Source organism: the organism of the source record quoted next, unplaced genomic scaffold (genome assembly GCF_019419815.1).
Source record: "Pyrus x bretschneideri cultivar Hongxiangsu unplaced genomic scaffold, Pyrus_bretschneideri_v1 Contig19, whole genome shotgun sequence".
Classification (NCBI taxonomy): domain Eukaryota; kingdom Viridiplantae; phylum Streptophyta; class Magnoliopsida; order Rosales; family Rosaceae; genus Pyrus; species Pyrus x bretschneideri.
Genome location: NW_025999490.1, coordinates 2,799,446 through 2,814,219, shown reverse-complemented (window position 1 = coordinate 2,814,219; position 14,774 = coordinate 2,799,446). Strand labels below are relative to the sequence as shown.

Here is a 14,774-nt window from a genome sequence, read left to right as displayed (position 1 = left end):
TGGTTCATTCCTTGTTTTATTTCATTTGAGCATATACCGTGTGTAAAATGAAAGTGACTCTGAGTATCTGCTGCTTGCTGGATGCATCATCCATGTATTCTTTTCAACTTTTTAAATTGTTTGACTCTATCAAACCATGGAGTTAAATTATGGTACTTTGAAAATGTTGTCTAGGGTTAGGTTATCCTGTTAATTATAATTAAAGAAGGCAGTCCCTACTTGTCTAGGTTTGAAGTTTGATATGTAAGTCTTCTCCAACAGGAAACATACAACAATAGTTGCTTATGTAAGGTGAAGATATATATGGAGAGGTGAAGATAATGCACCATCAGCAATCTTTATCATCCTTCTTTGTCCGGTGGCCCTCGAAAGTGCCTCCGGTGGCTTTGATATTCGACAGCAACCCGAAGCCCATCTTGGGGTCCTGGATATATTCACTAAACTACAAATCACACACCAAATTACCGACTTTCGATCCCATCATTAATTAAAAGCACTAGAAACATCCCAAACTAAGAAGGTAACCATTGGCATTTTGGGGATGCAGGACCCCATATGGAACGATAAATCATCTTAACTACTTGAGTTGCAAGTTCTTTAATAATTTATAATTATATATATATATATATATGCTAATTAAGCATGCACCTCTCTTTCAATATATGTTTTTAGCAAATAAATACAGTCCAACCAGAAAAAGGCAAATAAATACAGAAAATTAATAATTAAGCATTCATTCTTCAATCTTGTCAAGGTACATACATGATGTGAACAATACATAGAATTCTAAACATTAAAAGTGCATGTATGATTTAATTAACATTGTAACCTTGATTATACAGATAAGAGGTCAAGAATAATTTTCATTTATTTTATTTTATTGTTTTCTATGATAGCGGTTGAGATATGATGGAGAATTTCGGTTGGGATTTTTAAATATAAAGAAAAACAAACTATATGGTATAAATATGACAATAATAAGGACAACAATGTGGTCACAACAATTACTCTAGCCAGACAAAAAGAAAGTTTTGAATTAAATCAATGGGGCGCAACATTTACAAAATAAAAAATGGGTGGGAACGTGCTAGTCACATAGAGGGGCCATGGATGTTGATAGAGTTCATGACAGGGGGCATCATATTCGTAGTGTTATGTGCAACAAGAACAAATCAAACACAAAGAAACACAACCAGATGGATAGTGAAAATGGCTAAACAAATCATATATTTTTGCTTCACTTGACCTTCAACTATATTCTATACTACTTTATCCTACTAAAATTCTATTTGACAATGTTTTTGAAACGACTAAAAACGTTTTTCAAATAACTAAAAGAGTTTATAAGGTACATAAATATCTTTGTAGTGAGTAGTGCATTTTGAAAAAGCTCGTGTTATATAAACTAAACGCTATACAATATATATATACAGGCCCTTGAACAAGAGGAATTCTCATTTTTCTAAAAAAACGGGGGCATCCACTTGACTGTTGAATTGACTTTAATGAAATTGTGTGGTTGAGATTAAATCGTAAGTTTCAAACTCAAAATTTTCTTAATAATCAATTTTATCTTTTCTCCCGCCTTCAGAAAACTAAAGCATAAGCATTTTCACTATCATTCTAAGCCACACAATCTCAACCACACAATTTCATTAAAGTCAAATCCAACGGTCAAAGGAGTGTCCCTATTTTTTTAGAAAAATAAGAATCCCTCTTGTTAAAAGATTGCTATAAATAAATACATATATATATATATATCAACTTTATATCATGCCATGCGAATAACTAATGGAGCTCCTAACCAATGTAATATAAAAAAGTGATTACTCCTACTTTACTTTGGTATAATATACGTATGTCTGATGTGGGAGGGATGAGGGGGAGGTGTGGCGGCAAGTGATTTAACCACGATTTTAGTGGTGGCAAGAAAGTAGAAAACGGCCACGTGGGGTGGGGTGACCTGATCATGAGGGCCTGAAGAGGGCGGGACGCGGAGTTGCATAAAAAAAGGGTATCATCACTAAGGATAATGCTAAGAAGATAGTATTTGGAGACAAAATTTTAAAAAGTATAGGACATATAAGTTGATGATTAGTTGATTACTTAAACGTTAATAAAATTAAATAACATGAAAATTGATGATTAGTTGATTACTTAAACGTTGATAAATGAGCTTATATTCTTAATAATTACACATCATTTAGTTTGCAAATTTAAAAAAATCCTCTGCACTTGATATTCCCCTTTTGTGGGCATGCATGTGTCATTGTGTTCCTTCTTTCTTACTCTTATTTTATTGGTCCCTAATTCTACAACCCCAATTGAATAATAACCCAATTATTCAATTCCCTTTTGTTTCAAATTACAGACGTAGAAAAAATTTATAGTTCAGTTAGTTAAAATTAATATTCATTGTTATTTTGCGTTCGATCTTTTTTTTTTCACATGACCAACACGACTTAAGTGCACAATTACTTTAGCGTCTTAAATTATGTAAGTTACTCTCCTCTAATTTAGGTATAGTTATGATTATGTCCTACGACCAAATCTTTAAACCAAATTTACAAATTAAATAATGTATCATCAATAAAAAATAAACATGTTAATCAACACTTAAGTAATAATTCAATAATCAATCACCATATTATTTAATTTACAAATTTAATTTAAAAGTTTTAATCTTCCTAGCATTACCATTTTCTTTTCATTTTCATTTTGTTTGAGGAAGAAAAAATTGGAATTCGAATGTCCATCCCCAAATGCCCTTTCCACCAATCCAACACAATACGTGGTCTTCTCTCAAGATGTCTGAGGTGGACTGGACCTCCCTTCCTCACAAGCTACTCTTTTCACCTCCTCTCCCAACTCTATTTATACTCCACATTTCCCACTTTCTCCCCAAACCTCTCACTCCCTCTCTTCTCTTTGCTTTCATAATCAAAACCATCCAGAGGTTTTAACAGAAGCAAAAACGCAAAAACCACTGCGAACATACGCAAAACTATGGCAACTCTTCCAAAAGCACCCAACTCTAATAGTTGGGCAAAAATGCATCACTCTTTCTCTTCTTCTTCTTCCCCATCAGTAGTGGATCCTATGGGCTTCCCAAAAAGGTCCATCTTCTTGATGAGCAGCAAAAACCGCAGAAGTTCTAGTAGCATTCACTGTGCTTTGCAATCTCCCTCGGTTCTTCACTTCCCAAAACAACCCTACAACACACCAGTAGTTACCAAGGAAGCTACTCCTGCAAAACCCGGAACACATCAGCTTCCACAGTGGAACTTACTACAGAAAGCAGCTGCCATGGCGATCGACATGGTCGAAGGAGCGTTAGTCTCACGCGAGCGCCAAAACCCACTTCCCAAAACCTCAGACCCACGTGTCCAAATAGCCGGAAACTACGCTCCGGTGCCGGAACAAGCCGTCAGCCACGGCTTACCAATTACCGGCACCATACCTGACAGCATTAACGGCGTCTACCTCCGCAACGGCGCCAACCCTTTACACGAGCCCGTGGCCGGACACCACCTTTTCGACGGCGACGGCATGGTTCACGCCGTCAGCATCGATTCCGGATCGGCCAGCTACGCCTGCCGGTTCACGGAGACCCAGAGGCTCGTCCAAGAAAGGGAAATGGGGCGACCCGTTTTCCCCAAAGCCATCGGCGAGCTCCACGGCCACTCCGGCATCGCTCGCCTCCTCTTATTTTTCGCACGTGGGGCCTTAGGCCTCCTCGACAAAAACCACGGCACTGGCGTCGCAAACGCCGGCCTCGTCTACCACAACGGCCGCCTCTTGGCCATGTCGGAAGACGACTTGCCGTACCATGTCCGGGTCACTAAATCCGGGGACCTCGAAACGGTGGGTCGTTACGATTTCGACAGCCAGCTGGGGTCCACAATGATCGCACACCCGAAGGTCGACCCGGAATCCGGCTCCCTCCACGCGCTCAGCTACGATGTTGTTCAGAAGCCGTATTTAAAATACTTCCACTTCAGCCCCAACGGCGCGAAATCCCCGGACGTGGAGATCCCATTGGCAGGGCCCACCATGATGCATGACTTTGCGATCACCGAGAACTACGTGGTGATCCCGGACCAGCAGGTCGTGTTCAAGCTCGGAGACATGATCACGGGTGGGTCCCCCGTGATCTACGACAAGAGCAAGATGTCGCGGTTCGGAATTCTTAAGAAGAATGCCGACAACGCCGACGACATCATCTGGGTCGACTCTCCCGACACGTTCTGCTTCCACCTCTGGAACGCGTGGGAGGAGCCCGAGTCCGATGAGGTCGTCGTGATCGGCTCCTGCATGACGCCGCCCGACTCGATCTTCAACGAGTGCGACGAGAACTTAAAGAGCGTGCTGTCCGAAATCCGGCTCAATTTGAAAACCGGCGAGTCGAATCGGCGGGCTATTTTGTCTGAATCGGATGATGTGAATTTGGAGGCGGGAATGGTAAATAGGAACTTACTCGGGAGGAAAACGCGGTTCGCTTACCTCGCAATTGCCGAACCCTGGCCTAAAGTTTCGGGTTTTGCTAAAGTTGATCTTTCTACAGGGGAGGTGAAAAAGTTTTTTTACGGCGAGAAAATGTACGGCGGTGAGCCCTTTTTCGTGCCGAGCACGGAAGAGGGCGCGTCGGAGGACGACGGTTACATTCTGACGTTCGTTCACGACGAGAAGAACTGGAAGTCGGAGCTTCAGATTGTTAACGCGGTCAATATGAAGTTGGAGGCTACGGTAAAATTACCTTCAAGGGTGCCCTACGGGTTTCATGGGACGTTTATAGAATGGAAGGACTTGGTAAATCAAGCATAGAGAGAACGGTAAAAAAAAAAAAGAGAGATGTTGTTACTGTTGTTGTTGGTGGTGGGTTAAAATACGGAAGGGAGACATTACCAGAGGGATTTGCAGAGAAGCAGACAAGGTCCCCGGATTTTATCCTGGAATATTTTTTAACCCTACCAACTTTTTTGGTTTTGTTAGGCAGGCACACAGTTTTTTTTACAGTCATCTTTTGGGTACTGTAATTAGGTTTCGACGATGATGATCGGAGACCAGCTTGTAGCTTTTGGATTGTAGGTTGCCTTTCGAGCTCAGCTGGTTTATGTTGCTTCTTTCTTCTTTCTGTGATGTATTTTAAAGGAAAAATAATGAAAAATGCTTGAAAATCCTGAGTTTTAGCGAAAATGACAAAAAAATGTTGTAAGTGAATAGTACCAGTATTGATTTTTTAGAGTAAAAATGTGGTTTTTTTCGTTAAGGTGAATAATACAGGGAATTTTTTGTTAAAGTTCCCATAGTTTAATGCAGAAGATCGATCTCTATTTTATCTCTGTCTTTTCTCTGTTGTAAATGATGAGATAAATATATATTTACAGTTTTACCTTTACACATCTGAGAATTTTATTTTATGAATTTGCACCATATGCAATTATTATTTTCGCAATTGTTTCCAGCACTAGCAAAAATTAGGAAAAACGTGAATTAAGAATCTGAAGTGCGAATGTTTTCATGAATTAAGAAAAACGTCATACATAAAAATTAAGGAAATTCAAGAACTAAAACTTTTTTTCAAAAAGGCTGAAGCGCGAATGTTTTCGTGAATTAAGAAAAACGTGATACATAAAAATTAAGGAAATTCAAGAACTAAAACTTTTTTTCAAAAAGGCTAATGAGAAACAAATATGTCAATTTTATGTGTCCGAATAGTATCACTCAAGCTATATGAATCCGTTACCCCTCATTTTTTATTGTTGTTATTCAAAGTTCGTACAATATTTAGTAAAGGGTTAATTTGGAGACTACATTTTGATAAACCGTATTGTACAACCTCTCTAACGAGATGAGAACTACTTCTTCAGCTCTCCCTAACACAGTAAAAGGTCTCTCACGAACTGAGGTAAATTTTGAAGTCGGTGCGAACTAGGTAAAGCGACATGCGTGCTTTATTTTGCACCCACGAAGAATGGTTCATTAATCTGACATTTTCATTACATTACTTGTGCAATAGTATGAGTGTTTCCCTTGACAAAAGGAAAATTCAGAGCGTAAATCTGTGAGGTTGGAATTCAATTAGCTAAACTAACAATATTAAAAAAGATTGGGGACCGTGGTTGCAATTAAAATTATCTACTCTACTGGATTTTTCTCTGTTGAATGGGCCAACTCAGAAACTTTTTGAATCATTGTCGGCACATAACCCTAAATACCCACCAACGGTCGGTTGCAAAGCATTTTCCTCTCTGACCAATTAACCATGGTCAAAGCCAACATTAACGCCTAACCTTTAGTAAGTGGGTGATAGATTTAGGATCCGAGAAAGAAGTCACACTGTTCTACGAGTTCAGAAATTTTATTTTATAGCATAAATTAGTATAAAATATCATTTGTACTAAAAAATATCGGAATGTTCATCACATTTTCTAGTCTTATACTGCTAAAGATTCCCAATTTCTTGAATATCATGTCGGTATACAACTTTGCTTTCATGGAAGCATTCTTGCGGCCTAGGCCATACATAAAAGGCTAAAAACCATATCAAAGATGGATTATATGACTAATATGGATGAACGATTATCCAATTTACAAGACAATTATGTTAGCAATACTGTATGAGTGTTGTCTTCATCACATAATGACAAAGTATAGAAAATATCTTATTTGATAAGATTACGTGTAACATGAATTATCGCTAGCAACACATACGTACACGATAAATAAGAACAATACATTTGATAAGCCATATAATGTGTCAAATTACCAAGTTAAAACAACTTAACGGTACTGTTATATTATAAAGATGATGCCCATAAGACTTTGATGACATGATCCTCCATGAGTACTTATTGAACATATGGTTTCTGTATTTGCACATATGTTGCTTACCATATGAGAAGTAGTGATGATGATAGTGAAAACCCACATGCAGCTCTAAGTCCCTAATTATTTCAATACAATACATATGCATATATGTGTTCAGATTTTTTAAAATTAAGACATTTTATTCTTATTTGCCGCAGAATCAATGGTGGCCATAACTTTGCAAAAACATGTTTATGGGCAGTGACAGTTACAGCAAAGTGAGGTGGGGATACAAAAAGTCCCACTTGACTTTATCGTAGAGAGGTTTGTCTAAAAGGCTAAGGGGTCCAGGCTTTTCTTCTCAAATGATGATGAGATTTAAAGGCTAAGGGGTCCAGGCTTTTCTTCTCAAATTTGAAAGTGAAATTTTTCATGAATCATCTGTCACATCATATTTTAACATTATTTTATATATTAATATTATAAAATATCATGCAAAAAAAATATAAGGTGATAGAAAATTCACAGTCCAAAATTTGAGAATCTTCTTAGTATTTACCTTCTTATATCAGTTGGAAATGGACTAGCAAGGGTCACCTTTTACTTTTCTATATATATGCATGGTTGCACTTCTTCTAATTGCTTGAAAACGAACTCTTAATTATTTGCAATGGATGGAGAGATACACTATAAAAAATATATAGTCCCTTTATATAGGAAGCCAATAATTATAACTAGGTAAGGCTATGGAGACTAAATTTGTAGGCAAAATTTTGTAAACTAAATGATATGAAAGTTGATGATTTGATTATTACTTAAGCGTTGATAAACGTGCTCATTCATATTGGTAAAAATCATTTAGTTTGCAAATTTTGTCTATAAATTTAGTTTCTCTAACATTACCCGTTATAATTGGCAGTATCATCAAATGAATAATTAACTTGAAATATAGTACAACTTCAAAAATTATAACTGATAAAAAGTTGGAAGCCTACTTTATTTTTTAAAATTAATGACCATGATATCATCTCATGATCTTGATCCAGGTTTAAAATACAATGGCCACTTTATTTTCTAGATAAATGTACGTAGTTCTTCGAAATGCCCCTAGCGTGCTTCATATGATCGATTAATGTAGCAAACTTCGTGCAATGGTGAGTCCTCCTTACGATTAATTAACTTCAAATATAGTGTAACTAGTTAGTGATGTTATGACGCACCAACGTCCAAATACTAAAAGTAGGTGTCGAGGGAGGTGACTATTGTAATGTTGGGGAAGGCAATAGACAATGGCTAGCTAGGGGTTGAGTGACAAATATGAGTAATGTTAGGTAAATCAATTTTTTAGATTAAATTTATAAGTCATGTGATGTGTCAGTAACAAGAAATAAGCACATTAATCAATATTTAAGTAATAATCTAATTACCAACAATCACGTCATGTGATTTACAATATTTGGTCTAAATAGTTGGGTCTCACTAGCATTACTCTTCAAATATATGTATATATATGGAAAATTATTCATTATTCATCACATATATTTGGTTCCATGGGATTAATACACAATTATTTGAACTCAATTAGAATTTTGGCATCATGAATTAAGTTTCATGTTAAATTTGAATTATAAAGAAATGTTTTCTTGATGGATTAACAAAGGCAGACTACATCTATAGCGTAATGGATCGAAGATCAAATTGAAATGCTCAAGTTTGGCAACAAAATCCAAGCTTTGTAGATTGGGATTTTAGCGTTTGATTTGAGCAATGAACCACTACTTAAAGTGAATATTATCAGAAGTGCAACTCAACACGTTGTTGTGAATTATGGCTTTTTAGGCCAAAAGCCATCGTTTACTATGTTTTATTAACATTTTAAGGTTTTAGAATATTGTTAAGTTTTTTGTTTCTCTAATTCGTTTCCTATTTGATCTAAAGTCTAGGGCTAAGAGGCATTATATAAACAACCTTCAGGATGCTAGAGTTTGTAATCTTTCATATCTTTTAATTAATAAACTTGAGTTTTTTTTTTATATATTTTCTAATAAATTCTAATTTATTGTACAAGTTATTGTTGATATATTCTCTTTATTAAAATCAGTCTTTAATTATATGAAAATGTAATCATTTGAAACACCGATTAGGTTGATTCTTGTGAAAGTCGAACAAGTGTAGTAACAAGTAAAAAAAAATATTACTCCGATTTCTGGTGTGTGTAGACTAACAACTAGTGAAACATGTTGGGACGTATTGTCCACTATGCTAACCATTAACTATAAGTACTAGATTATAAGTTAAGCAATCCACTAACTAACTCATTCACTTATATCACAATACTTTGGCAATTGTCCCATACAACATCATGACACGTGTATGATGAATAAGTATGGTGAATATAGATGGAAAGTGGATGTTGCAGAGAGAAGACTTGTCACCTAACAAAGAAAACTGGACCGACCACAGCACGCGATTATAATCCCCACAAAAAACATGAGCCACTCTACCACACCCGCTCTTGAAAAAAAGAACGAAAGAAAGAAGATTGGCGAGTCCAGACGTCATCTGTTATTATGTAAGTAAAGAAAAATGATTTTTTAAGTATTTTCTATTTTTATATTAACATATAACTTATGTACATGTATTATGAGTATCGAAATACAAGAACTTTAACGAAAAGCTAACAGTACTGTTTACTTTAACGAAAAATCAAATTTTTACACTAAAAAGTCGATCCTGGTACTATTCACTTTACCCTTTGTTTTGTTTTTATCGTTAAAACTCAAAATTTTCAAATTATTTTTATTAATTTTCCTTCAAAATATCTCTCCGCACGAGAACACCACGGGGTAGGTAGCAATTATTAAAATGTCATGTTTTGTAGCGGACAGCTCTAGGGCCGTTTTATATCAAGGGTGTTTTGTTTTTGTATTTTTGATGTGGGGCTGTGGACCTGGTATTAACCATATGATTTTTCGTTCTACTTTTCTTATTTTTCTTTTCTAATTAGATTTTTCTTTTTTGTTGACAAGTTCTGATTAGGAAATTATGTTCTATATAAAGCTAGGTATGGCCTAGGAGAAAAATCAAAAGGCTATGATTAAACATTATATAATTGACCCCTCTGCTTAATTAAAAGCTTGGCAGATAGCCGACCTTTATATTAGCTACTTTAATTCTATCCAATTCCACTACTTGTATTATTAGTCGATTATAGGTATTAATCAACGTCTATCAAGGGAAAATAATTGAGGCAATAATAATCGCACACCAGGGAACAATTTTATTGGCTGTGGACATACCCAAGCAAAACTACAAGATCTCATGCTAATGTCAAAATCTTGATCGTGCAATAACTTAGTTTCATTTGTTGTCGTATGCATGAACTTACGAACTTTCAAAAAATGACCAGCTTCACGTTAGACACATGTTCGTTGTCTAGTAATCCTTAGTTTTGGATAGCCGCTTATACATTACTGGTCATTGATGCAGAATATTAAATAAATACAAGTGGCTTAGAGCTCAGTTGATTAAGAGTTTTTTCCTTGCACTCGAGATTCCATGTACGAATCTCTTTTTCTCCTAATTTAGAACACTAAGTAAAAAAGAAAATTTACGACACCGAGTAAAAGGAACTTGCACTTATATAATATTATTGACACAAAAAAAATTACGTTGCATTATAATCCTTTTGCTAGCTTTAGCCAGTAGTCGTATGGAAGTTAGTTAGCTGGCTAGATTGAAATTTCAAGGTGATTTCTCTCTTTTCTTTGTCGGCAATTAATTTTACAGTGGGCTTCTTCATCATCTGACTATAATCTGCAGAACTCCAGCCTGCTTGCAGTGTGATTTTGCTGGTGGACTGTAATGGTGGACGGGATATGTGTGCCATTTCCAACAGGAACCTAACTTAAATTACATAATACATGCAACTATGTACGTAATACAAAATACTGGCTATTAGGTTGGGGTTTTTCCTTTTCTTTTTTATATTGGATACTTTTCAGAACATTTTGACATCTTGGATCCCCCGGCCCCCTGTATCCACAACAAATGGAACTTTCCAAAAAGGAGACATTTCTTGTCCAAAAAAAAAAAAAAAAAGGAGATATTTTAGCATATTTCTTGAAAAAAATTAAAGTCCAGGGGTAAAGTCCGAATTATTATCTCCTAATGTCTAAAGATAGTTAATCAAGAGATAAAACAAAACTATTTTCCTTTTTAAAAGGTGAAAGGTGGAATCAAAAACTCAAATTTGTTAACAAAGTGACAAGGCTAGTGTCTAGAACCTACTGATCATTGATTCGGTGGTACTTAATTATATTTTAACATTGAAAGAATGTTTTTTCTGTAGGAAAGAAACGATTACAAAGAAAGCCTCTGGACGTAAAACAGAAGTCTCGAGACCAAGCAGCACGGGCCTCAGAAGGAAGAGTGAATCACCAAGACTGACAATCGTAAGACAGATAACCAAATCTAGGAAGAGGATCCACTCCTAAGTTTGGGATGGGGATCCTTCTGATCAATCCATCCGGATCATTCAAATTTAATCCAACGGTTGTAATTATTATAATTTTCAGAGGATTTTTCTGTTTAGAGCCGTTAGATTAAATTTGAACGGTCTGAATGAACAGGTCAAGAGGATCCTCATCATGAGCTAAGGAGAGGATCCTCTTCCACAAATCTAATGCCTTAGGCCTTAGCTACAAAATTAATTTCCCGATAAACATGGTGAAAGAAAATATTCTAAAATTTCAAAACAATGCGTTGAATCTTAAACACAAAATAGAGAGATGCCAAGAGTAAAAACAGTCCCATCAATTGCATTAATGCGAAAGAAGTTTATAGTTCAAACCTCACACCCCATTGATAAAAAAGAAGAATATTTTTATAGTTTAATTAGCATATAGTGTCATTAAACATTTTACATTTATCATGCTTCAGGTCACGAAATTTTATTTTTTTCATGTTAGTCATAAAGTATTGAGATTCTCTCAATTTACACCTTATAGTCTAATTGATTGTACGATAATTTAAGAATTTATGTGGCGTGGCGGACTTGAGACCCTCCATGCCCTAGCTAATGAAAAGCTACATGGCCCACATTTGGACAGAAAATACAAACAAAATTCTGATAAGAAAAGACAGAAACGACATCTCAAGTTACATTTTTAGGAAAATGACCAAATTCGGAACGTTTTCTTCCCTCTGTGCACACATGCGGAACATGTGAAGCCACGTGATACAAAGACTAGAAGCCGAATACCAGTGAGCAAACATCCAAGGAGAAGGAGTCATCAAGATGAATAAAAATGGGTCAAACTTAGCAAACAAATAAATAAAATTATAAAGAAAGAAGAAAATCGAAAAAGTTCACTGAAAATCAGTAAAATAAACATAAATAAAGAAGAAGAAGACCGTAAGCTTGTGGTCGCGTATGAGTCCGACAATGGCCGCCATTGGTAGGCAGGTGCTGCTTGGCCGTGACAAAGGCCGAAATCTCAGTGATTGTAATCTCTATCCCCTCTCTCTCAACTCACAACCCTCCTACATGTGTAGCTGCAGCATACACGTCCTTGCTTTCCTATATATGTACGTAAAAAATTGTAGACTGAGAACTCAAAAGGTCAAGGATTCAAGTGGGGGTAGAAACAAAGAGCCAATTAGTCATGAGTGGTATGAGGGTTGGGTGGACGATGACGAACTGTGTGATTACTGTGATGTATACTTCGATGATGGTGTTTTGTATACTTATATGATAGTGTTAGGGCATTGATTTTTGCGCACCATTTTAATTAGTTTCTCATAGATCATTTTTTATTTTTGATTATCAGATAGAATAAATTAAACAAAAGTAATAGTTAAAATCAAACATAATGTGTGAAAAGCTAAAAGTAATGTATACTATTATCATTTCATTAGTATTATATATATAGACACATATTTTATAGGTAAATATGTCTTAATCGTGATCATTATTTATACATATCTATATGGTGTTATAATGATCGATCTTTCCAGTGTCATGTTCAATTATATATAGAGTTACAAGCGCAACCCTCTTTCCTATGTCATGTTCAACTATAACTAGCTCTATCTCTTTTGTTAATTACTAATTTAGTGTGACTGAGCATTGTTGTTTTAAATTTTAAATTTGAATGGTTTGAGAAATTATTTTGATTATCTGATACAGTACAGGTATGTGTTTTTCACGTTTGTTATATCGACTAGACTTGAGTGTTTTGTTGCATGTGGCATTTTTGAAGATAATTGCAGCAGGGGATCGGACCTGATCGAGAGAAGTGGGGAAATGGCCACTCTCTACTTCGTCACTTCCATTATCCAACTTTTCTGATGTGTTTCAAAGGATAAGCAAAAATAAGGATAAAAAAGAAACCTTAATTCCATGGACCCCCTCATATCCTTATCAAGTAATGACCATTGACAAAAAACACTAAACGATTATAAAACCCAAAAGTATTAACAAAGTGTCCCCTTCTTGCGGTCGGTCAAATACTAATGTAATTACCCTCATACACTAAAAAACTTGCGCGTAGTGATCACTGGCTATATTGTATATACACATTACAAAAATGATAAGATACGAAGCACTCAGCCTCATATTTTTTTATCGCTTCTGGGCGGTGGTCATATAAATCTTTATTTATATTCCCTTCTGTTTTCCTAGCCAAGTCTGGCAGCTAGGTCTAGGCCACAGGATTCGATTAACATCCGAACTTCCCAAGTTCCGATTCAATCAGAAAACAAAAACGTCCCACCATTCAGCTTGATTGGGATCTTTTCCAAGATTTAATGAAACGTTGTATTCATTCAACTTTGATTTTTGTATCATAGGGTTCTTAGCCTCCACAAACTTAAAGCCTCTGATGAGATCACAAGAGGCATCATATATATATATATATATATATATATATATTGCATGATTAATTGCATACGTACGAGCAGTATTGTCACCACAATCATCATCCATCGATCGCTCACCACCACAGGTCCACAACAACAATTTAATTATTTTGTATGGTCAACATTGAACTAATATGTATAATTCAACTCGATCGCACCTGCTTCCTCCTAAGCTGTATCAATGTTTCATGTTTGTGTGTATATAATAAACAGATGCATAAATGGTATATATATGGTCCTAGGCGATCGGAAAATGTATGATCACTCGCTATTATACATATATGTATATATTAAGGGTAAACAATAAATAGATGTGTTTTTTTATGTTTTACTATTATACATATATGCATATATTAAGGGTAAACAATAAATAGATGTGTTTTATATGTTTTACTCTCAATTCTTCAAACCAATCTAAAGATGAATGAACGTGAATTATTGATAATTAGGTGACAAAGAGAAGATATATACATGACGCACATTATCTTCAATCTTCAATGAAATCAGTCCCATTGGTTTGGAGAATACTAACATGAAATCTACGTGTGGAGCAAACATTCAGCCATGTGTATTTTAATTCTTGTCTGAAATCGAAGACGGCTGCTGCATGGCCATCCATTTCCAGGTTTCCAGCGTGAGACATAACAGATTGATCATCACTATATATATATATATATATACACACATATATGTATGTATGTATGTATGTATGTATGTATGTATAGCGTTGAGGTATACGTCCATCATTATTTCATCATCAACATATTTGGCATCGGTTCTCTCTTGTAAACCAAATACCTTCACCGAATAATATAATAAGATCAAACCAGAAGGTCCAGGAAAATGAAACCCCTTGCATGTCACCAAAAAACCTAAGGATCTGGGAAATTAATTGGTGATTATATATAAGTCATGACTCAATGGCTCGATGACTCATGATCAGCTAGAGACATGTGTTCGCAGTAGAGGCCTCTTCAAAATGTTTTTGTTAAGTCTAGCATTCAATTATTTATAAACCTTCTTGCATGGTCTGCATGCATGTG

At 35.7% G+C, this 14,774-nt stretch overlaps 1 protein-coding gene across 1 annotated transcript; it reads left to right on the top strand.

Moving 5' to 3' along the window:
* Window positions 1–2,900: 2,900 nt before the first annotated feature.
* On the top strand, window positions 2,901–5,400 carry LOC125476311 (9-cis-epoxycarotenoid dioxygenase NCED2, chloroplastic-like). The gene has a single exon (XM_048582187.1). It carries the CDS (start codon window positions 3,007–3,009, stop codon window positions 4,822–4,824), a length of 1,818 nt encoding a protein of 605 aa, XP_048438144.1. The 5' UTR covers window positions 2,901–3,006; the 3' UTR covers window positions 4,825–5,400.
* The last annotated feature ends 9,374 nt before the right edge of the window (window positions 5,401–14,774 follow it).

Coding starts and splice junctions, on each gene's coding strand:
- LOC125476311 (XM_048582187.1), top strand. CDS start 3,007: ATGGCAACTCTTCCAAAAGCACCCAACTCTAATAGTTGGGCAAAAATG.